Source organism: Lepidothrix coronata, unplaced genomic scaffold (genome assembly GCF_001604755.1).
Source record: "Lepidothrix coronata isolate B3197 unplaced genomic scaffold, Lepidothrix_coronata-1.0 Scaffold48, whole genome shotgun sequence".
Lineage (NCBI taxonomy): Eukaryota > Metazoa > Chordata > Aves > Passeriformes > Pipridae > Lepidothrix > Lepidothrix coronata.
In genome coordinates this window covers 367,535-393,429 of record NW_016690228.1, presented here as the reverse complement: position 1 = coordinate 393,429, position 25,895 = coordinate 367,535, and the positions used below count along the sequence as shown (strand labels likewise).

The following is a 25,895-nucleotide window of genomic DNA, read 5'->3' as shown; positions in this document are numbered from 1 at the left end:
CTCTTTACCTGCCTATTTCTTATGATGCCCTGGACATCTGCTACTGGCCACAGTCAGAGGGTCCTTTCTCTGAGGCAGGATGATAGTGGTTTCGATGGTCTAATGGAAGAGCTGTCAGACCTTTTATCCCACCTTTGTTTATTGGAATGTGTCTGGAAGTTTACCAGACAATCTGGCATCTATTTTAGAGACAGAGAAGTCTAGAAGTTTAATGATGTCTAAACTGATTAAGGAAATGTACTTGAAGATGCTGATGAGAGAAGTCCTATAGTATTGACCAAATGGGTCACTTTGCCAAAAGCTTCCTGAAAGCCAGAAGATGGTAGGATTTCAATGACCAGGGAAAGCAGTGATCCAGCCTTGATCTCCAGCGTGCAGATGAATATTCATTCTTAATTGCTGATAGGGAAAAAATGAGATTAACATGGGGATAAAGACACTAGCAGATTGTAGAGTTTTGAGGGAGAATTTTAGATAGAAATACAAAAAGTTTTTAGAATAGCTTTTCCTTACTCTAATAATGTACTTTCTTAATTTCAAAGAAAAAAAAATAGCAACTCTTTCTTTGTTACTGAAAGTTAATATATATATACATATATGTATGTATATATATGTATTTGCTATAAGGGAGGCAGACTCTGTATTAGTTTGCCCTTTTTCAGGAAAATTTTAATTTCAACTTTTAGAAATCAACTCTATGTTCAGTCTCAAAATACTCAGCAATGGTGTTTCTGAAGTACACAGTCAAATATCTAATCTCCAGAAGCTTTTTTTTCCTTCACAGAAAACAAAGTTTAATGAGCATCTTACTACATTTATTACCAGCTGCTGCCTGGACTGTCCTAATCCTTTCAGTGCATGTTGGCAGGCAACTCCATTCTCTAGCAGAAAACAGACTATTTTTGTAGGTGTAAAATTATCACTCCCAGGCCATGGGGACCTTTTCAATGTTTATTGTTTTTGTGGACTGTTTTGTGCTCAGATCACTGTTTTCACTGCTCACCATCTCTCTGTGTGTTTGACCAGCAGGGTTGAGCCACACGGCTGATGATGTTCATGGTGGAAACCTTCCATGTGTGCAAGTAGGGGCACACAAACAAATCCTTGTTTTCACACATGGGTGTTCTTATGCATCCAACAGAAATACAACTTGGCAGCTGCTGTAAAACATCACAGAAACAATTGGCAGTTGCAGGCAAAATAAATGACACATCCAATGGCTAATACTGTGACTCATAGAGGGGATTATACCCTTAGAAAGTTATTTTGAGCAGATAAATAACTTGTAAGGGCTGGTGGAAATGTGGCGGTAACTTAGTTTTGGCAATAGAGTGCAATAGCCAAAAGCACAGTTGGCAGGAGTTTGCATCCATGTTACTCGGGCAGAGCAATAACATGGCAAAAACAACAGGTGATTCAGACAGCAACCATTGCCAAAGAAGAAAAGGAGGACGCTTCTCCAAGTTGTGCTGCGGTTTTTATGGATGACAAAGTTATTCCTGCCCTCCCAATATAGACCCTAATAAAAGCAAATGTTTTACACTACATACTGTGTTACAATATAGTTATCTTCAAAGGGTTTTAATTGTTCTTCTGTTTTTTCCAGAGTCAAATATTTCATGTGAAATGATTTGTTCTTCTGTTATTCCACTTGAAAGAAAAAGGTGCTTTAAAAACTACTCCAAGTGTTCAAGAAGATTCTTCTTGTTGCCTCTGAGTGACAATTCCAAATATTTGCTTTCCAGAGGTTTTCACTGTTCTCCACCATGCCAATTTCTTATCAGATGAAACAGGAATTAATTTGTTTTCACAAATTTAGGCATGCATGGACTTGAAAATATTGATGTTCAATACTTTCACTTTCTTATACAAATACGTGAATATTCAAGCCTTTTGTACAATATTCACAGGGACTCAATATGTGCTTTTCCATTCTTGAAGTCCTTTAACATCTCTGATTGCTTTCCATTTTAATGATCTCATTTACTAATTATTTATTAACAATTTCAAATGAAAATTTTCTCTCTCCTGCCAAGTTATTTTTTATAGTTCCAAGAGATCACAAACCATTATCTAGCTGCATAAATATATGTATACATCGCTTTAAAAATAATGCTGTGATCACTGGAAGCATAAAATACTGCTTTTTTAACTCTTCAGATGTGTAATATATAAATGTAATATAGCTCTATGTTTAGTGTAACATATTCATGTCTACAAAATCTTAATAATTATGTCTCTAAAGGGATCTGTTAAGAAAACCATACATGGGCAGGGTTAATTCCCATTTCTTTTGAATCCTGCATAAGTCTATCAGTTTCTTTGATTCTGAAGACCAATAGCCTTCCCAGAAGTTCAGCAGGAGTTGCCTCCAGTGCTAACTTTGGTGTCCTGGCCCTGCTCCAAATAGGCGTTGTGCCAGGACATGAAGCAGTCTGCAGTGGTGGTGCTGATGGATGATCATCCCTTGTTTCTAGACAAGAGCTATCTATCCAACTTCTATTATTGCACCACTTGATAGCATTAATATAGTTAAACTTGGGATTCTTCTAGATCCTATCACAGATATGGCATATTTATTGACTTTCCTTTCCAGTGATTTTGTCAGTTCCTTTTTCGCTGCACCTCAGAGTCCAGACCAGTATTTGGACATCCCATCTATAGCCTCTTTTCATGGTTTGTCAGAAATATGCAGGCGGCATGTATCAGCTTCTCTATAGGTAGAAACACCACCCGTTTCTTTGGGGGTCTGAACAGGATCTTCACTGTTCATAAATCCAGCTGAATTTTCTATCACTGCAATGCATGGTAATAGTTTATAGTATTCAGAGAATGATTTTCATTTCCAGGATGCTCGACACCTGTGCATCCTCTCAGTGCTCATGCTATGTATGAACGTATTTAATTCTCAATTTAACATATTGGGAAACTGAAGCAACTTATTCAAGAGGACAGAGAAAGTAAACCTGGTCAGGGTTAAAAGCTGTTCGTGCATTTGGTAGTCTTGCTATTGACCTTAGCAGGGTTTGGATTAGTGTCTGCAAGATGTGGAATTAGATTCCAAGAATTACTGGCTGAGTACTCTTCAGTATAGCTCAGCACAGTCACCTTCTGAAGGCATGTAGTCCCAGTACACCTCGAAGGACATTTTGTGAGTGTTGGACCCCAGCACTCTGCTCCAGCTCTTGTAGATTAATTCCAGTTGTAAAAGAAACTGATGACAAAGCCATATACTTATTTAACACTGGCAAAGTTACTTACAAAGTCACATTTCCTTGAAGGTGCCAGGAATTAGTAGCAAATAATTTTCTACCTGCTTTGATTAGTATGCAACCTAAAAGCTCTTCCTTCCCATGCCCAGAGTTCCCTTGTTGCTATGTCCCTTAGATTTATTTTTCTCTGTATCTGCATCACTGCCAAAGGAGTATTCAGAAAACTGTACCTTATTGAAACCTGCCATCTTTGCTTTGGGTTCTCGAGAGCATGTGTCTGTGATTTGGGCAGAGTTTGCTATTATTTCAGTTTACTAGTCCTGTAGTGAAGCTGAAATGTGTCTAGTGGTTGTCATAAGGAGAGAACAGGGATGGTTAAATAAAGCTTGTGGTAGCAGTTGGCAGATGGTGATATTTTTCCTTGGCTGTGACATGGCGCCTGAAAGGTATGTACAGGACAGAGAGAACTTGGCCTTCTGTCCATCATTTTGTGTACCTGCTTCAGAATGCTGCAGGTCTCCTGTGGATATTGGATTCAATATGAAATGTCTGGTTAGGACTGTAGCTGACCCTAATACATCCAGAGAAATAGATGAAATGCCTCTCTTGGCATCTCCTGATCCTAGGAGAGGACTGGTATGACACAGTGTGTTGAGTGCTTGTGTGGTGCTCCGCTTTTTGTGCCACCGAGCTCTGCAGGACGCTTTAGCAGAAAGTAGCAATGATGGAATTCCACCCACAGCCAGAGACTGCTGCACATGATGGTCTTCTGTGACAGTCAGAAGCCTTAACTTTTAAAAATGAGATTACGATTATTAGCATAGCCTAAGGACTTCTTTGAATTGCGTGTTTCTCTTTCACCTCTGATGTTAGCTCCCAGCATTCACCATGAATCTTTAATATCACCACCACTGCATCCCGTGGAATAAATGACAGTCTCCAAGTTTCAAAGCTTAATCTGAAAAGCAGTGCATATACATTGATACTGAAAAAAAAAAAATCACACCCAGAGCAAATCATTTCTCATAAACCCACTTATTAAAAAATAGTAATATAATATCATGACTTTTCATTAATACTGGTCCTCAATAAGCCTAAAGCAAATCCTTGCTTGCTGTGCACTTGCTACGCTTGTTGTACAGAACTGCCTGAAGGTGGTGAAGGCTTACAATCAGTGAGCAAAGAGCAGGGAGTGTGTGGTTGAGAGAGACATGAGGTCTTTTACAGTTTAAATTCTCAGTCCTCAGTTGTCCTTCCTAGAGAAGATGATTATGAATGTTTCTCAGGAATAATAATGCTAATTTTCAGCCCCCACAGAGTGCTTTACACCTGCAAAGTGCTCTAAAAATGTGAGCTAATACTCACCAGTAAGTGTGTATTACTGTACCTGTTTGCAGATGCAGAAATGAAGATACAGAAAGGTCCAAGGGCTGACCCAGGGCCACATAGCTTCTCACCAGCAGATTTAGGATGAAGAAACTGGTTTCCCTCTGGTCACATTCCACTGATCATGCCTTGTAACAAATTAGCTCAAATTTTATATGTGTATATATATATATATATATATATATATATGGATATATATATAAATTTCTTGAGAAGGAGTTGTTTCTCTCTTTGCTTCTTCAAAATAAACAAGCTCCTGAGCTACCAAACCTTATGTTTACATGTATCATTAAGTACTTTCCAGTTGCTAGCCAGAAAACTCAGTAGAAAATCTGTAGAACACCAAAGTAACTCTCTTCTTTTAAATAATTCATGATGCCAAATAGCAGCAGTGTTATGCCAACAAAGAGATCGGTCTCTCAAAATATTTTATTCATTATGCCTCAAGAAACCCAATGCCTTGTTTTTAACGAAATCAAATTTCAGAAGTTGGCTCTCAGTTCCTCTGAAACATCTGCTTATTACAATTCTTGGTGTTACAGCACTGGTGCTCCCTGGTAAATCTTTCAGCTTTAAGTAATACCTATGGAAGTCTTGGCAAAGAGATCAGGAAGGAGAAAGAGTAATGTTTGCCAAATATTCATTTTACTTTATGAGGCTGTAGTGGTATATGTTAATAATACATGTGTTGAAGAGAATCTACTAATCCGATTAAATAACAGGGCAAGAAGGAATTAATTCCAAGGTTCAAAAAGACCCCATTCTATGCAGCTGAAAATTTATATTCCAGGGTAAAATGGTTAGAAATCTTGAATAACTAGACTTCTATAACAGAGCCAGAAATGGATCTTTCTCTGTACTGTTTGTAAATCAAGGTCACTTATGTGAGAAGGCTATGTTGTGATAAAGTAGTCTGACAATTAGATGGAGAAGACATATCAATGTTAAATCATATTCTTTGTACGCTTTGGTCATAAAGCAATGTAAACACCACAGTAGCATTATGAAACAGAAAATGCATTCCAGATAATAACAGATATTCATGGTGCATGATTTTACACTTTAATATGCTGTGATTTACTCAGTCATGTTAATATTTTAGATTATGTAACATTCCCTTCTATATATATAGCTTTTTTTTTTGCTGAAAATGCACCTCCCTCCCCCTCTTCCTCTCCCTCTCTCTCTCTCTCCCCCTCCCTCTCACTTTCTCTCTCCATTTCCCTCTCTCTTTCCTATTGCTCTGCCTTTTCCATTTTTCCTTCCAGTGACATTTTTGCATTTACTCTTTTCCCTTCTCCTAATTCTAACAATGATACTTGGGGAAACAAAAAAAAACAACATAAAGTGAAACTCTCTGTGCAAAAAATTTGTAACAAGTAGTTTCAAGATTTAAAAGCTAGAATTTTTTGTTATATATTTACAGATTCAATCTGTGTACCAGGCTTTGATCCAAGCCTTAGTATGATGACTGGAATCACTCCGATTAACCCAATGATACCAGGCATGGGGTTAGTGCCACCACCACCACCAACAGATGTGCCTGTAGTCAAAGAAATAATTCACTGCAAAAGCTGCACTCTCTTCCCTCCAAACCCAAGTAAGTAGATCTGATGAAAAAATGTTACTTTCCTAAATACACTGCATGGAAATTTCTTATCTAATAACAATTATGTTTTTTAAGTAGATTACAGGTAAGTATGGTGTTTCTTTCTAAGGTATATTCTGCGTGTAAAGTATGGTATGGTATCAGAACATCCTTATTCATCTCTGTAAGGTCATGTAAAAAAACTATGCATCTTGTACAAAAAAGAATACTACTTAAAGAAAATTAACAGAACCTGAAGATCTCCACAGCTCATAGTAGAAATCTGTCTTTCCTGTAGATCAGAATGTCACAAAACATAATGCTTATATGGTTCTGTTCTTCTCCATGCTCCCTTTCAGGTGCCCACAGTTAGATGGAACCAATCTGGGCTCATGTCCCTGAACACAGTATTTTGCACCCAAACACTGACTAGCTACAGTCCCTCTTTGGGGTAGATGAAGTGAAAAGGGGACTACGGCTTCTGTCTTGCTATTTTTCAGGGGAGTCAACATGGCAGATGAGTTCCTTCTTTTTGAAAGCAGAGACCAGGCTTTCTTCTGTCCCTTCTGTGACTTTGTGCAAATGGAAAACTCTTCCCACTGACACCAGCTCAGGCACAAACCCTGATTTTGTGTATGTTGGCCCCATGAGTTTAGTTTCAGAGCTATGGAACCAGTGACTTTCACTATCACTGTGAAGTCAAATGAGAACATGAAGCAAATAGTCTTTGCGGGTACCTAGATCATGATTTAATATGTACATTTTAAGGTTGTAACCCCCTTTACTGTGTTAAAGGGCCAAAAAACTAAGTCATATTAGTCAGATTCCTTCTTCAAGAATTACTTTTAGAGGAATGCTGTAATAATCTACATATAAACAAGGTGAAATGTTATGGCAGTTTATATTTTTTATAGAGCCTTCAAAAATGTAATAGTTTTCCAATTTAAGTGTGTATATGTTCTCTCTATATATGAAAACATTTCTAGCTACTCCAGCTCATGAGCACTTGTAAACAGTGAGGTTATCCTTCCCGTGTGCTGGAGTCTGCTCTATTATCTCACAACAAGACAAAACAGATAACCAGCAGAGCATTTTCATCATACTGTCACTTCGTTGTGTTTCCCACTCTGTTTTTCTGTTTGCTGTACTCCTGTACTCTGAGACAGAAATGAAATTATGCTAAGACCAGGGAAAGGTGTCCAGCCCAAGTGCACAGGGTGTACAGAGCATGGGCTTGCTTGCAGAGAGCCCACACACTTGGTGAGCATGGTGAGTGATGGGAATGAGCCAGAGACGGTGAAGTTCAGGCCTTGAATGCACTGCACTAGTGCTTGAGATCTGTGCTCGGGGTCAAATCAGTTGCAGAAGCTCCCCTGCTTTCAAACAGAGTATTTTTCTGGTTTTGTGTGGCTATTCAGGGAAAAGAAAGATCCTTTTAGATCTCACTGTCTGCCTTGGAGAACAACGTGCAGTGGCAGGAATTAATTTGTGAAATGCCACCTAAAGCTTGAGAAGGTGTAGATTCAAGTAATAAATTTTGGACAATCTCTGCAGTATTCAATTATTTTGCTTGTCCCTCTCTCCTGCCTCTATTCTATGTCAAATAACTGTTGCTGCCCAGAACTGATTAAGAGGATGAATAGAGCCAATGGATCAAAAGACAAATTTTGTATTCCAACGTGATTTCTGTTTTGACTTAGATCTTCCACCACCTTCAACAAGAGAGAGACCTCCTGGGTGTAAAACAGTGTTTGTTGGAGGATTACCAGAAAACGCAACGGAGGAAATTATTCAGGAAGTCTTTGAGCAGTGTGGAGATATAACAGCAATTCGGAAAAGCAAGAAGAATTTTTGTCACATTCGTTTTGCAGAGGAGTTCATGGTTGATAAAGCCATTTACCTTTCTGGTACTTCACATTCTTTAATGGATTTTCCTTGCTTCTCATTTGTATTTTGTGATGCTAATGCTTGCTTATTTTCTTAGCTTTAATCTCAGCAAGTCTTTCTTGAACTCAGTGGCTGTAGCGTGGAGTGGCAAGGGGCAATTCTGTTATTTCTCTGTGTCTGCCAAGACTCATGCACAGTTTTTTATGTTACTTAGCCAGAAGCAATCTCCTGCCATCCCACAACAATGCAGCAGATCCTGAAATTCACTACAGAATAATCTTATTTTCGATTTACGCAGGTTTATATAGTTCTGCTGACAGGTTGTGGAAAGAGGAGGGCGCCAGGCCAGGAACTCTGCTGTTTTCCAGTGCCAGTTTCTCTGGAAATTTATTGCCATATTTTTATAGATTTGCAGTGCAGTCTGAATAAAGTCTGTCTTTATGCATGTATGTATTCAGCTACTGCATGGGTTAGATTCTGAGCCCTATCTGTAGGCTACGTCTGTTGCCTCCCAGGACAACGACTGCTATAGAAACTCATGTGTAAAATTTCATCATCTCTTTATTTTCCAATAAAGGAACAACAAAAAACCAAACCAAACCAAAAAAAACCAACCAACCAACCAAAATACCCAAAATAAAAAAAAAAAAACACCAAAACAAACCAAATCTGTAATTCACAGGAGAAAAAAAAAAAAGAAAGAAGAAAAAAAGATGAGAAGCAACTCTGCTTTCACATATCAGGCTTCCATGGCTGTCATTGCCTTCTTAAGGTTACAGAATTGGCTTCCTAACTGAGTCCTTTTTCACCTTTCTGAGTTGGATACCATGCCTTGTATGTATTTGTCTCCACTCCACAGGCTGGTTCATCTATCTTTCTGGGTCCTGGAGAGACACAAAAGCATTGTTTTGCTCCACAAGTGTAGCATAGAACTTTCAACCCATGCAAGGTATTCTTACATAAACAAGGTTCAGGGACTGCTCCTTGGCCAAGACAAGCTGACACAGACTGGCTTACATCCACCCATCATGTGTAAGGTGACCTTAAAAGGACCCTCTGGAACCATCCACATTTGAGCCTGGGAAGCAGATAACAATCCAGGATACTTTGTTTGAGCTCCCACCCTGACCATCTTCTGTTTAGCAGTAAGGACATAATCTCAACATCCAGTAGATGTCCATAGGAAGCTCACACAGCTAGAAACAGCTTGTCTCTCAAATCACCATCAACTAAACCTTAAAATGAATGAAAGAAAGAAAATAAACCATCTAAACTTTTGAAATCTGTTGTCAGGAAAAACCTAACTCCTTTACTTCACAAAGCTTTTGTTAGGGTTTCTGGGTTTTTTGTTTGTTTTTTTTTATAACTTGACTGCTTGCTTTAAGTATCTATTTGAAGAGCTACAGAAAGTCATGAGTTTTATGGGATCTATATATAGATTGTTTTGAAATACTGCTCTAGTTTCAGGTTTCTTGCAGATCTCCATTCCACCCCCATTTTTTCTTCTTATAGTTTTTTATTTTCATTTCATTTCTTCTTCCCTCCTCATCCTCTCTTTCTGATTTCCAGCCTTCTTGTTAATTTTTTCATTCACATTGCTTCCAAAATGCTGTAGTTCATTGTGATAGATTACAGGCATCACTAGCAGCAGCACATTTACCAACTTCTGTCCAGAGGGGCCCACTCCACAAGTAACAGAACAGAAGAGGGGCACACCAGATTCAGTAGGAGCTGATATTACTGTATTATGATAAACAAAACAGTGGCAACAAAGAGAGCAAAGAAAAGCTCAAAAATGTACAGGCTGCCACCCTGGGCCAGAGCCAGTGTTCCTCTAGCTCAGTTTTCTGCTTCACAGCAGTTGGCTGCACCCTTTGCTTCACTCCAAGTCAAGTTTTATTTTAATTTCATTTGCCTTAAATCCTGAAAGACCAGATTTTATTATTAGAGGTGGGAAATTCTATGTGCTGCCACGTGTCCTCATTCATAACACACTAGAGTGCTCATTCAGAATAAGGGAAACAAGTAGAAATGGAAGTGAAAGAGTCCCTTCCTCATTCTTCCTCATTCTGAATTTTTTGCAAGTTTATTTCCAAGTTCCTGATCCATCCTTCCTTCTTCTATTTCCTTTTGCCACAGTCCACTGCTGTCTGCGCTTCCTCTTGCGTCTGTTCTGCAGCCTCCATCCCCGTTTGTCTTTATTTCCACACCTTTTAATTCTTCCAAAGTGGTGTCTCTGACCAGATCAGGTAAAGAACCAGTAGAACTGGAAGGGAGGAGAAAGAAATGCAGAGGTACTCTGTAGCCAAGTTTCACTTCTTTTTACCAAGATCACTGAACTCTGCAGATGAAACAGAGAGCACTGATTGTTCCCCACCACTGAGCAGGGAGGTCTGGCACTAGGCAGGGGTGTCTTATTTGTACTGAAATATTGGGGGGTTTTATCCAGTCTGTTCCATTCTCAAACATAATGTATTCTTAAATGGTGGGAATAAAGCATATAATTAAGGCATTTTATTTTCCCTGTAAGATACAAAAGGGATGTACAAATTGAATTTGTGGGTAATATAGTATGTGTGTTATATTATGGGAAAGTCATGCCTTTAATATCTGTGATATAATGATAATTTTGTCTACCTAATCAATTTTATCTGTCTACTCCATCAAATCTTATCAAGCTTTGCATTTATCCTATGCTTATCACCAGAATAGTGCAAGGAATTATAAAATCCTTCAAATAGCTTAATCACTGATTATTTTCCCCTTTGTATTCCCAAGTAAACATGTATGAAAAGAGACACTGAGAGATGGGTAGAAGACTGTGATAAAAATGTTGACTTTAGGAAGGCTAGGTTTCATTTAGCCCTGAAAATTGTATTTTGATCTCCTGAGGAAAAGACTTTCTAAAATTGTCATACCAGCCCATGAGAAAGCACTTTTCCAAAACTGTATGTACTTTTCTCTTGTGGCTAACAATCCAGTAACACCTGCAAATATTGATGGCCCTGGACTTGAAAACATGGGACAAGCTTGAGACAGACCTGTTTATACACCAAAAGCTCATGTATGCATTTTTCCTATGCTGATATTTTCCCTTTTGGGTTTCTTTATAATACCGTGTATGTGTTTTATTTTAAGTTCTCTCTGATCATCATTAACACTCTGATCTAGATCCCCAGTTAGGGAGCAGATATTGGCCAGTCCCCAAAATACTCGAAGGTAAGTCAAGCCATGGAGTTCTCACTAGACCTATGATATGAAAAACTGTTTGATTTTTATTTAGTACTTCATTAATTTTTCCTGTTTCTGCTCCTTTAAAGTGAGGATCTTGGCAAGTTTCCAAAGTCTTTTCCTCTGCCATTGTGTGTAAAACTGAAATTTAAAACGGCAAGCCAGGTACAAAGTTAATGCTAGCTGCAGTCCTGAGCAAAGAGATGGGTAAAAAAATTCATTGCCCATGCATGAAGGGGAGACAGCGGCAGGTGGTCCTCTCATACATTCAGACACGCTCAAACATCAATAAGGAGACATGATATTGGAAAAGAGTGAGCCTCCCAGCTGCCTTGTGGCTCAAAGTTTCCAGTGCAGATGAGCTCCTGAGGATCTCATATACAAACTAGGATCTGCCAGTTGTGCTCCTTGCTACGTAGTACCTTGCTGGTTATCAGCCCATCAGGGAGTCTGTTCTTCACTGGCCAGACCACTGGTCCTGCAGTGTCTGCAAAGCCTAATTTATGAGTGTGCAAGAAGCCATCCCAAAGGCATTTGTTGCTTTTTCTAAGGAAAAGATGCCAAGTCTTGAGCAATCTGATCTGACTTTGAAGCTAGCTCTGCTCTGAGAGAGGGATTGGACTAGGTGACATCCAAGGTCCCTGCTGACCCAGGTTATTCTAAGTTTCTGTGCTGGTGGAAACAACCTGACTGGCTGACCACCTTCAGTCTTTAGAGTTAAACAAGCAATCAGATTTTTTCAGTGTGATTTGTGGTCAATTTAAAAAAAAAAATCTGTTAATTTGGAGGCACTTAAACTGGTTACTTAAAGGGAACCATTTGTCCAGTGCTACACAGAATACTGAGTTTTGAACTGCAGTGTACATTGTCCAGGTTTTTTCCCATTATCCCCATTTACTTCAAAAATGAGATTCGCTTTAATAGAACTCAGCTTTTCTGGTTCACACACAATCCATAGATGCACAGGCCTTTTCATTAGTTCTTTATTCAGGTTATGTGATTGGCTTTGAAGTCCACAAGAGTTTTGCATTCTGCAGCGCTGTTTCTGTCTCTGCCCATACCTGGTGTGTTCCTGCCAATGGAGGCGAAAGATGGGGTGTGGGAGAGGAAGAGAGATTGTGTCTTCCTGGAAAGTACAGCTCAGCTGGGAGATCTAATTTTAGGTTCACGAGACCTGGCACCTTGGCAGTGTCCTCTACATTGCTGATAATGCTATTTTGGCACAGAAAAATCACTGTTTGAGGAATGCAGCTGGCACGTCAAACTGGCAGGGAACAGTGATCAGGTTAGCTGCACCACTGACCCCTTTTGGCTGACTCCTTTGTGCCTACACCTCTGTGGATAAACCCACATAATTACGCCCTCATTAGTTCAAGGCCCAGCTCTGAAAGGTCACCCACACTCTTCTATTTTGTCGTACTGAATATGATGTGTCTGTAACTCTTCCCTTCACCACCTTGGGACTTTGAAGCTATTGTCTCACATGTGCTGTAGTACAGACAGACCCCCATACTCATACAGCAGGATAGTTTTCCAGCAGTAAAACAGAGTATGCCTAGATAAGCATTTTTGCAAAGATGTGCCTAATCTATTACACAATTCTTAGCTTCGCTGCTCCTGGAGGGAGTTCAGAACTGAGTTTTAACTGTGGTGGTGAAGTGCTGAAGCTCTTTAAACCACAGGCAAACCACAAGACTGAAAGGTAGGTTCTCTTGGATTGCTGTTTAAAAGTACCAAATACCATTTTTCCTGACATTTTGAACAGTAGTTTCCCCTTCCTGGAGTTACTTCGCAGTGATTGTAGAAGTTTGTGTTTCTGAAGAGCCTTATATGTGCCAGCTTAGCACAGAGCTTCATCTCTGCAGCATCCCATCATTTGAGAAGTCTATTCTGGGCTCTTCTCCTTCTGAGTCCACTGCAGGGGGTTGGCATGGAGAAATTAGAGCTACCCTGTGTAGACTGATTAATTCAACCCATATCTGAAGGCTCTGTGTGCAGCTTTCTACATAGTATTTTCTCACACTTTCTCTGAATTGGCATTTTAAAGGTTAGACAAACTGCTCTGTGCATATTTTTCAGGCTTGGAAATAAAACTTGGGAAAAAATTAGTTGACCAAGTATGGTCACAAAAAGCTCCTTTATAGCTTTGGCATGATTTGGTTGTCCTCTGACAGTAGTCAAGGATTTTAGTTCAGAGCAGGGCCCTTTTGTACTGCTGCATAGCACCTGATTTAAACCTTTGCAATCTGCTAACTTTAGCATAGGATGCATTGACCAAATTATGAATACGTAGAATATCCCTAAAGATGAAGCACGATGGGTTTCATTATTTTTTCTGAAAGGGATCTTGCAAATGTCTAATCAATCTGTCCGTACTTTAAAAATTACTTCAAGGAATGATGAACTCAATTAATTTGTAGGTGGTTTATATTTGCTGCTAGATTATTTCCACTAGGGAATTGGAAAATCATGTTTGCAAATGTAAAGGCTCAAAATTTGAGATCTAGCATCAATATAGTTAAGAAACCACCCTCTTTGTGGCACAGTAATTTATGTAGCACAATTTTCACATTCACCTGTAGTCATGGTTTTTATAAAATTCAGTCTTTCCCCATACTTCCAATTCCTTTGGCAGGCTGGAGAAAAACATTGAATCCAATATGATCTCAATAGGATCAGGAGAAGCAGAACTACATTCAGACTGAAGCAGATGTTATTTAGTAGTTGTTTTTTGTTTCCTTGGCCTTTACACTTTTAATAGTTGGGGACATCATGCTGAAAAATTACATATTTTGGGACACTTTTAAACAGGAATATGAATTCTGTATCTACTGTGTTGATAGGTAGCGTGGAAAATTATGAAGAAAAATGAGTGGATGAATGTTTATCTTCTTCTGAAAATATGATGATTGATAGATCCTGCATAGATATGCGGGAATCTGCTAATGTACATTTTTACTTGGCTACATTTGAAGGGGGGGGAGTAAGAAAATTTAAGCAAATATATCCTGCAACAGTTAGTTCTACTTGTTGATTTCAGGTTACCGCATGAGATTAGGATCTAGCACAGACAAAAAGGATTCTGGTCGCCTTCATGTTGATTTTGCTCAGGCAAGAGATGACTTTTATGAATGGGAATGCAAACAAAGAATGCTGGCCAGAGAAGAACGCCACAGACGCAAAATGGAAGAAGACAGACTGCGCCCTCCTTCACCTCCAGCAATAATGCATTATTCTGAACACGAAGCTGCTTTGCTGGCTGAAAAATTGAAAGGTAAGCAGCATTTGCTACTTCTCATTTTATTATTCCTTAAATGCAGGAGCCATCCAGAAGTCAGAGCAGAGGAGCTGTTTTCTCTCCAGTGTATTTCATTACTTGCCCTGTTAGCTTTCCCCCATTGAAATGGCTTTTTCTGACATTTCTATGCCAATGGTAATGATACTCACCCACCTGCTAGAAATGTATGACATCTGTCTGTCTACCTTTGCTTTAACAGCTAAAACACAGCCTTCAAAATACTACCTTGGAAATGCTCTCATAAGACAACCTGTTCCAAGGGTCCTTCTTCATATTAAAGGCCTGATTCTTAAAATATCTTTAGTCCTTGACATATGGGTTACTACCTCACATGCATGTGACTGTCCCTGGCATTTAAATTGCCCTCAAAGGCTGCATTTTGAAGTGCCCCTCAGATGCAGTGGTACAACTTATCTCTGACACACGCCATCCATTCCTTCATTCCCTCTTTAGGGTTAGAATTACTTGTGCAAGATAGCATTGTGTTTTGGTATGTGTTTGCTTTCTTGTTTGTTTGGTTTTTTCTAGGTACACTTATTAAGTTAGTATTTTTCAAGGCTGCACTTTGAGGATTCATCTTTAATAGTGAACATAGAAAGTAAGATGCAAAGAAATCAAGTTATTCTTGGAAATATAAAAAAAAAATAACAAGTAAACAACTCTTCACACCCCTTAGCATTGTATTTGTTTTCATTAGGTGTTTAGCAATTATGTTTGGCATTCTTTCCCCCATGATGGCCAAACACATTACTGTGTGCCAGGTCATAAGAAGCTGTGATTCTTGCCACTGTTTCAGAATTATCTAGATCAGACTCAGGCTATCTAGCTGTCATCACACTGGTCTCTGTTCTAACTATGAAACATGTTTGGGAAGCTGAAGAAGGACAGTGCAAAGTGTTTCCTCCTTGGAGCATGGAGCAGAGATGCACCCTACTGTCTCTTTGAGTACTGCATTGATTGCTGTTAGTTGTCACTGTTACCTCATTGTATTATTAGTTTGGTTGACTGTCATTCTCACCATATACACTCCTCTATTAAATAATTCATTAAGTAACTTGCAGATTGGTATAATAACCCAGGTGGATTGATAGACCAGGAGAAAAGGAGCAAAGAGGCCCTAATATAAGAATTTTTAATTCTTATCTACCTTCCAATACAGTTTTAGATCCATCTATTTTCAGCTGAATATCTTAGGAGTTAATCTTTTTTAGAGAAGTTTTTCTTTATGTAGTAAGGCCTACAGGTTTCCTGAACTAAGCTAGAAAATGCAAGAAATCCGGACAATTTCTTCCATATGGCTAGTCATTCATTGCCTGGGGCAACTGAATGTGAGTTTTTGCAAGATGTTTAAGATGTCTGTATTTAGAAGGGTTTTTCTTTTCATTCTGGGAAGTTTCCATACTTAATTAAAATCTATACCAAGCATTTATATCTTGGGTTCTCCTGAGGGAAATTTGACCAGAGCTTGACATATATTCATGAGTTTAATATAGAAATATCTTGAGCAAAATATAGACCAACACCATGTATATGACTATTTCTCTGGAAATAAGCTTTCAGAAACATACATAATTAACTATAAAGAAAATTAAGAAAACAAAATATTAGGTTCACTGATTAAAAATCACTAAAACCCAGCAAAAGAATACATTGCAATTTTAAAAGCTTTGGTAATTAACAGTAGCCTTGTAGTGAGATTTATGGCACCAGCCCTGAATCAGTACAGATAGCTGGGGATGGAGAATGCAAAAAAGCACCCCCTCCTCCCACTGGGCTTGAGTTGTCTCCTGTGCTAGGTACTATAGAAAGCAGAGGTGGGGTTCAGTCATTATACTGGTCTACATTTCCTAAGGCATCTTAGGCAGTATCTATAAGATAGTAGTGTCAAACATTACGGCCTCCCTTGGGCAACATGGATTCACCACATGAGATCTTTGTGACATCCTAAAAAAAGAAATAAAGCAACACTGGAGAAAATGCTTTAACTCTAGCAAAGGGCAGATCATGTCATAGAGGGATAGAATCATTAAGGTTGGAAAAGACCTCTAAGATCGAGTCCAACCATCATCATACATTCACAATTTAAATATGAACTTCAATGAAGTTAGCATACATGTGTGTGTGTGTGTGTGTACACATACATATATAAACATATGTATATACACATATATATGTGTACACATACACACACACTCTGTGTGTGTGTGTGTGTGTGTGTGTATATATATACACACACAGAGTGTGTTTGTATGGAGTCAAAATCTCGGGTTTCTGTGTATCACCAGACTTGCACTGCTGCAAAAGCCTGGACAATTCATCCTAAAGTAAAAAAGGATCAGAATATAACTGCTCTTGGCAGAATTTACCTTGAAAGACTGGTTTTTGAGCAGATGCTTTGCAATTCTTTTCTTAAGGAAAGTCATGACCTTGCCATGGTACCCACTTCAAAAGACTCCTGAGCTCTGTTGCCAGCTCATGAAACAGAGCTGCAGGTGCCCAACATGCAGGTTTCGGCTCCTGCAGTGCCTCCAGAAGTTCACAGAGAAGCACTAGCTGAAAAGCAAGCCAAAATAGCTAAATATGTCTCATCCTAAGATATTGCTTTGCAATCACAGATGTAGACAACTTGGTCTGAATCCAAGCAACTTTTGTTGTCAAAATAACCTTGGAAATTCCTGACAGCAAGGAAATCTGATGTTGAGCAGGGATGAAGTAGGTTCATCAGCTACTCCCCTAATGTGGTCTAGATATTTACTGAGTCTGTAACAGAGATGGCAATATCTGTTTTCACCTTCTACAATCTGCAGCATAAGACTAAGAAATCATTTGTTTTGTGTACCAGACTTGGCTGGAAACTCTTGCCCCAGTGTTGTCAGCATATTCCTATTCCTCTCACGTGCTGAAGTCACCTGGCATTAACTGTGGGTGAGAGAATATAGAGGAACTTTTGTGCCAGTTGAAAACAAAAGTTAATTATAAAATTTCAGCCAGGTTCTCTACTGGTATGGACCTTCAGAAAAAAAGTACCTGTTCCTCAGAAGCCACTGCCTAGTGACGGGGACTGGGACCCCACTGCATGTGAGGCCTTGTACACTTGCAAAAGCATGAGGGTTTATGACATGATCTCCATTTCCTCCTCCCTGTGGACTACCACAAACTCTTTCATATCTTCAAAGAGCTTGGTTTGAATGCTTGATTTATTCATAAATTAGGAAAACCTGTCAAACTATGGACCAGTGCAATTTTTCACCACTTTCCATTTTCGAGTGTGGCAGACAGTGTTGGTTTATGTGTGTGTCCCTGTCCCTTTCCCTTTTTCCTTCTTTTTTCCTTTTTCCTTTTTTTTTTTTTTTAATTCTATTAAGATCTTCAGAGTCCTTCAAATTAAGTCCTTCATAACTCACTCCTTGTTGGCAGAGTGGACATTTTTTCCTGCACCTTTCATGTCATTAGCCTGAACCTCAATTATCAGAATGAAATGAGCTCCAGCATTCCAGCTAGATGGGTAACATGGAGAACAACATGTGCTCCTTCTCATTTGTGTTTCCTTGAGGAAATACGTCAGTAAATTCATAGATGTGAATTCTGGGAATCCAAGGTCATTTACAGTGAAGTGTAAATGTTATTTGCCTCCTTAAATAGCCTTCGAGAATAGACCCTCAGTTCTTGTTTTGACAAAACCAGCAGAATACTCTGTCTTCTGCTATTATATTACAAAAAGGTGAGGTTTTTTTCTTGTGGTTCATTGCAGCATTTGTGTGTGTCTTTGAGATTTTAATTCCTCAGCATTAAATCAGATGCCTTATTACTGCACAGTGAAATGTGTCAGTAGATATTTAGGTTCAAATTTGCATGCTCTGACATCTGCTTTCCTGGGTGTTTTATAAACAGTTGAATATTGCAGTGCCCAGAACAGCACACAACTGGAGACAGGCTGAACCCTTTAAGTGGAATGCTGCTCTGTCAGGTGCACTGGAACAAAACATTTTAATTTGTGTGCTTATGCCATTTGTGTTTCAAAGCAGAATTTCGAACATTATGGTTTTCTTAATTCAAGCATATTTGTACCTAATGGTATCATCTTCAGAAATCACTTCTTGTAAATAAGCTCCTTTAAAATACTACATCAATCTTATTTGCTCTAGGTAGCTACATATTTCCGTCATCTAACAAAGATGTCTCTTTATATCTGAATATCGGTTTTTAAAGTATTTTCAGCAAAGAAGACATATATCTGAAAGTTATATACAATATGGTGGAATTTACCTTCCTTTTAAATACAGTGTTTCTTTTTGAGCACAAGGAAGTTATTTGTGTGGTTTTGCATTTTAAAAAATATAATTTGAAAAATTGGGAAGCTGCTTCTTTGCCAGGCTTTGTATTATCCCCTGAAGAGAGCACAGATTGGAAATTTAAATAAATAGATGGCAGTTACAGTAGAATGAACTAACCAGGGATGCATCTTGTGCAAGATTCAGGTAGCATCAAGCCTGCGAATCTCAACTGTTGCACATAATTTGAAATATAAACAACATTTAATTGCTTGGGAAATAGGATATTTCACTGAGAAGAAAACCAGGCTGCTTTCATTGTCACCCTGTGCTTCAGAGCCAGACTCGAGGAGCATAGCAAAAAAAGTGCGGTTATCCAGAGAGGCAAGTCTCACCCAGAGAGGATCGAATTCAGTGCAGGGCTACGTCAGAAGGGGAGGCAAAGTGAGATCCTCTGAACAAATCCAGTGAATGCCAGGTTTAATTGCTGCTGAAAGACTCCAGACCTTTTTTTAGCAAAATCTTTTTTCAATTGGTGGTATATCAGGACAGAGCCCTACAACAGATATGTTTCAATGCTTTAGCATCAAATCTGTTCATTCACCCTTCCTGGTTTTAGATTATCATTTTCTCCTTCCTTCTTCCATATGTTGCTGACATCTGCTGTGACACAATACATCTGGCTCTGAGAGCCTCGCACAGGGGCTGTGATCAGGTACAGTGCAAGGGCACTTTTGTCTGCTGGCAGAAGAGCGTAAGGCTGGGTTCAGCTATCAGCAGCCTGGTTACCCAATTCCCTGGGCACCTTCCTCCCAAAGCCTACAAGAAGTACACTCACTGTTAAGTGCTTTGCTAAAAGTGTCCTCCCTCACCTAAACTGTATTATATTGATGCAGATTTTAAGGTTTTAATGTAAACCTGCTAGGTTAAATATACCACACTGCAAAATGACTCAAGGTAACTACTATGAATTGGGAAGTGGCAGCTCACCGATCTTAAAGTTTGTGCTGTGATTTTGAGAAATAGGGAGGAAACTCAATACCCTCATAATTACTTTTTATTGGAAATAGTGGCATCAGCAGGAGAAGATAATGGATTTCAGTGTCTCACATGAAACACCTACCCCAGGAAGAATCTTGTGTGATTTAATTTGAAAGAAAGAGTTTGATGATACAGAGGGGAGAGAGTACCTTTCAATATATCTTTTAGTGAATGTGTATGTATATTTTAGTCAAATATGGTGTCAGATAGTCATTTATTGCATAACTGAAAAAGTTTCTTGGTTATACCACACAGTTAAGACTATTTAAGAAATAGTAAGGTAGATATGAATCATTCTTTAAAAGAACCCTTTGGCAGTAAGAATTTGTATTTCTTGAGTCTCGCTTATTATGCAATGCCACTGAGTTAAAAATGTTATTAATCCCAAAGTAACAGACTGATGTGTGTGTTGCATGGCACAATTATATAAGGAATTTGAGCAGGAAAAAAAAAGAAGGTGAGGGTAGTAGACTGAAGAGTTACTTTTCTAGGTCAGTGACAGGCAGTCTGTACAGAGGAAGCTCATAAGCTGAGAGAAAAATAGATTGTCATTTTGGCACCAGAAGTGGCGTGTCCTGGGAAGCAAATTGTTCCTGATGCACAAGGGAGTTGGGCTGAGTCTTCTGATGAGACAGATTAGTGAACCTTTATCCTGACCTGATTCACCCACAGCAGTCACCTGCTGTGGTTTATTCTTTTTTGTATTGAATTCAGTCTCTGCAGTTTAGAAATCTTAGTTATAGTTATAATAAATTACCAAATCAGAAGTCAGATTAACAATAACTTTGGCCATGCATCCTCCTCTGGCTGCAGTTAAATGGAAGGAAGAAGTTTGCATCCTGAACTGGACTATGCCACCTTCCTGTAATAGCTGAACTGGGACCAGTTTGACAAACCGGAACTGGAGTACGATCAGCGGAGCAGATTCAGGCAGACCTGAGGGCAGTGTAACCATGAGCAAAGGGGTAGTGCTGAGCAGGTGGTAATGAGACAGGAAACACATCTTCCCATGGCGCTGCTACGACTGACAGAGGACAGGCTGTCGATCAGAGGCAAAATAGATGGGACATATCCCACCACTGTTTTCGCCTCACTTCATGCCCTACAGCACAGTCATTCTCAGTGCTCACAGGAGTGTTTGTTAACTGGATTTCTACTGGTAAGGGCAGAACTTAGCATCTTACAGAAGGGCCAGAGAAAAATGAGATCATTAATGCAATCCAAAACATACACAGACAGCACAGGAGCTTTCTAGGTGTAGTCATTAGGGTAAAGAGCAACAGCTCTGTCTCAAGTCTAGGAGAGTGTATTAGGGGAGCAAGATTAGAGACAAGAGATAGTGCTGACTCTGGACAACACCATGACCCATAGAACAATATAGAAGGGTTGCTATATTTAAACAGGTTCCAAGTGTTGTGTGAATTATCTCAGATAATTTTCAAACATCTGAGAAAGCCCAGGGTTGAGAATCGAGTAACAAGACTAAAAGCAAACTGTAGCCCAGTGTTTGATTTTCTCCTAGCTAGAAGTCCAGCATACAGTGTTACTCTTGAAATACAGAAATATAAAGTTAGCTATATTTGCAATATATCTATAAATGTAAAAATGATAGTAATAAGAGTGTTTGAATGCCTGGCTTCAGAGTGATAGATTAGTCCATCTCCTTTCTAGTGGCTGAGGCCTTAGACACCATCACCCAAGTTGTGAAAGCACCTTTTGGAGGTACTTAAAAATGAGAGATAAATAGTCACATTTCAGGTTACTTTGAGCTGAATTCTGCCCTGTGTTACACCAGGGAAACTCCGTAAGCTAAAAGTTAAACGTCTGTTTCCAAGACCTTTTCCCAGTAAACCATTTTGCAACAGTTCTTGTCATAGCTTTTTCAATTAAAAAGTTTATTCCATTTGGGGTTGCTTAGAGGTGGTCAAATTACAAAGCAGAAAAATGCTAGACATTTGTCAACAATTATTCCCCTTTTTCGTAGAAATATCCCTGTTAACTATTTCCTGGGCAGCTCTGGGGATGCATTTTCTTTCCTTTATATTTCATTTCATCTAAGTTGTGAGCTAGGATTTAAAGGTCAAATATCCTTAGTTGATGTAAGAGGAATTTTAAATACCTTACCTTTAGAGCCTTGTGAATGGGTCTAGCAGCACCCGGAAATCTCTATTGAGAGACACCCAGCAAACCATCGTTGATAGATGGGTAATCTTAAAATGACATAGCATCATCACAGCTTGTGTTAGGACTGAACATCAAGTACAAGAACACACAGGTGAACAAGTGCTGACTAGGTGTTCTGGAACAGGTGCACTTGTGTAATGGTTAGGATTAGTCTGACCAAATGTAGACATCTGTTGCAGAGATGTCTATATATGAGCAGGCCATCCCAGGCTTCCTTTACAGCTGGTTGAGGGAAGCAGGCACTTCTGGGCCACAGTTCACCTCACCATTAAATAGACAACTAAAACAGAAATGATAAAGCCTACCTTATTTTTTTAAAATATGCTGTAACTTGGAGGAGAAAAGAGCTCTAAGCGCAAGAAATAATTCGCCGTGAGTTCATTTTAAATGAACAATTACATATGGGAACATGTCTTATATAAAGGAATTTATTTGAAGAGTGTGTTTTTAAACAGTGTATAATTATGTGCCTCCTACCATGAGGGAATAATTTTGAACAGAATTAGGAGTTTTGCTTTGTTTTATTTTTTAATGAATGGCTGCAATCATAAGGCAGTTCATGCTCTGCTTAAATTAGATTCCATTGCTGCATTTCTTCTACTATTTATCTACTAACTGAAAAATAAATGAACATTCTGGTATAAAAATCTGATTTTCTAAGGGAACCTCTGATTCCTCAGAAAGAGTCGCTGTATTCTGGATGAAGAAAATGAATTCATGGTGAGTTACCTAATGCCAGTCACTGAATAGTGAACTCAAGAACATAGAAGTTAGAAATGAAGATGAAATAAGGAAATTTTAAAACTGTAGATAAAAGGTTTTATTAACTAATATGCTCCTGTTGTGCATATATTACCCTCTAGCATTTTTGAATGTGTCTTCTAATTGTGTAATCAATGAAGATGCTGATGTTTACCAATGAAAGGATTTTTTCCTGCTAGTACAGAGCTGTGAATTAACTATAACAGTCTCATAGACATCTGCAGCTCCCTGGAAGTATAGTATATTGAAAAAAAGTTTCCAGCATATCCTTTTAAATGGGTAGAATCTATGTGGCAGAAGGATGGCATGTTTATGAACACCCCTTACAGACACCTACTGTGCCTGATAAAAAGACAACAAAACTAGAGGTGTTTTTATTTAATAGAAACTCTGTAGCAAAACAACACACAAATGTGTACTGGAGAGAGATTAAAGCAAGAAAAACGGTGAATTTTTCTGTGCAACTGATTTTCCTAATGCATCTCTGAAACATTTTTGCTTAGATCTGCACACTGTTTCTTCACAGATTCTGATGTAGCTCTTTGGAGGTGCTTCTTTGCGTCATTTCTCTCAACGTTGCTGTTCATGTCTGGACCTAGACTGAATGGTACTATCGTATTGGGTGATAAATTATGTGTGATGATTTAGATAATAATGTCTACAAGATAAAAAGAGGAACATTCTGCTGTAGTTATTCTCTACTCACAATCAGCCCAATGCTTGCTGTTAACAGGCTGGCGCCATCCGCAGGGGGATCTGACTACAGACTGTTGGAAATTGCGTTCTAAAATTGCCAGAAGCCATTATATGTTATTCTTATTTACTACTGTAATTATAATAAACATTGTGTTCCAGAGATGAGTTTTTGGCTGTATGGAATATTTGACATCCAGTTCCCATGCATTTCAGCAAGATGCAGTTTTTTGGAGAGCCTTATCTTTATGCTTTCTTGCAATGGGGAGACTTTGCAGGAGTCTTCTTTAAATTTGGCTTTTCTGAGGCCTATATTCATACAACCTCACCCATCAGAGCCACTTAATACATTCTGCTCCATACGTATCCAGCAAAGTTCCAAACTGGAGTCTAATCTGAAGGGACAATATTGAATAAAAAGATGCACATCTGACTCTTCCTCCCCATGGGCAATTACTTAATGAATGATGATAATGAATCACATGTTAATGTTAAGTTACAACAGATACATCATTGTACATAGGGAGAGTGTTATGATGCTCTTATTTTGCAAATTTTTTTCAAGGATCTTGGGTGAACATGCCTATTCAGCTGTGGAGAGCAAATCTTAGTGCTGTAGCTGAAAGTATATTTCAGTTAATAAGATGTTAAAAATCTCTTCAGAGGCTGTGGACACAGAGTGTTGCATTAGTCCTCTCTGTACTTTAGGCTCCTCACGTTTTAGGGAAGTGATTACTGATTCAGAATAAAAGCCAAAATCATCACTTAAGAATTAGTATTTCATTATTTTTTGTACATAGAAAGCAGAGTCTTACAAACTACGTCCCATGATTCTGTATTCTGTAACACAGTTGACTGGTTTCAGTATTTCCCAATTTTTATTTTAAGTATCTGTTGGTTATAGCTATAGTACTTCTTCCCACCATAACCATATACCTTTTCCTAGAGAAAAGTATACATGCCATCTAAAATATATATAAAGAAATATAACCAAAAAGACTAGATGAGATGTTTAAAATGAGTTGTTGAGAAATGGAAGTTTTATAGAATAGAATCCTGGTGAAAAAAATGAGATTGAATTGCACAAAAATGGTTCCACAGGAACATACTGTTGTAATAATATTTTCTTGAAGCTCAGCCTAAATGGGACTTAAAAGAAAATGTTTCCTCTTAATTCTGGTGAAGCCTGAAGTGTAATGGATGCTGTGCTAAGAGTTTTCTGAGGAAGCTGAGAGCACTGTCAGAGGAAAGAAGATTACTTGGAGAGGGAGTGCACAAAATCTAGCCTTCAGTTTTGGCAGTCTTAATGCAGAAAAATACAGCTTATGTTACCTGAATGGTAAACATGAAGCTCTAATCCAGGTGTTTTCCTGGATTCATCTAGAATCATTTTAAAAAATATATAAAGCAAAACACAGACAAATAATACAAAACAAATGATACAAACCAAGCACAGGCACATCATCTGTTCAAAGCAGTTCCTTGTAAGTAATCAGTGTTTTGAGGAGGAATTGTTCAACCTCAACATTGTTCATTAATTAAGTAAATATATAAAAATAACATAAATGTGAACTCTGTTGACAAAAGTATGCCCAAGCTCTAAGACTGAGCTCTCAGCTGACCAGATTAACACAGACACATTTCGTTTCCTCAGTGAGTCCAGTATCACAGAGGTCTCTTCACTCCCATTGTAAGGTCATTCCATATCACTGAATGGCTTAAGGGAGACATTGTGAAAGCAAGGACTCAGGCCACAGGGAAGAGGGGGAGGGTGCTTTTTGTTTTGAGAAAGCTATTAAAATAAGGAGAAGACAAGGCTTGAAGGAAGATTTATGTAGTTTCACATAGCTATATTGGCTTCTTACATCTGATAGAACAAAGGGCACAAAAGTTGCCCAAAATTATACACTGCAAGCAAGATTTATGCTGATTTTAATGTGACATGGAGCAGAAAATGTGTTCTCAGCAGGATATTTATGCCTGCAATTTGAAACCTGTGCTTTGATTGTTCTAGATGATAGCAAATTTTCAGAGGCCATCACAGTGCTGCTTACCTGGATTGAGCGAGGCGAGGTGAATCGTCGCTCTGCAAACCAGTTTTATTCGATGGTGCAGTCAGCCAACAGCCACGTCCGCCGGCTCATGAACGAAAAGGCAGCTCATGAGCAAGAAATGGAGCAAGCCAAGGAGAGTTTCAAAAATGCCTTAACAGGAATCCTCACTCAATGTAAGTAACTCCCTTTTTGTCCAGTGTTGTTGTAGTGATGGTGGTGGTGGTGGTAGTGGTTTTTTTATCATTTTGTTTGTTTGGGGGTAAGTAGTTGCAATGCAGTCATATTCTA

The 25,895-nt window shown here is 38.7% G+C and overlaps 1 protein-coding gene across 8 annotated transcripts in view; it reads left to right on the top strand.

Annotated features, from left to right (window-relative positions):
• Positions 1-25,895, top strand: part of ENOX1 (ecto-NOX disulfide-thiol exchanger 1) — a 365,499-nt gene that overhangs the window by 259,189 nt on the left and 80,415 nt on the right. For 7 of the 8 annotated variants that reach the window (XM_017815136.1, XM_017815140.1, XM_017815133.1 and 4 more), the window contains 4 exons: positions 6,025-6,198; positions 7,887-8,093; positions 14,345-14,578; positions 25,568-25,780. In XM_017815136.1, the coding sequence (XP_017670625.1) occupies positions 6,025-6,198; positions 7,887-8,093; positions 14,345-14,578; positions 25,568-25,780 (828 nt within the window). The remainder of the gene's footprint in view (positions 1-6,024; positions 6,199-7,886; positions 8,094-14,344; positions 14,579-25,567; positions 25,781-25,895) is intronic. The other variant, XM_017815141.1, reaches the window with a different exon arrangement.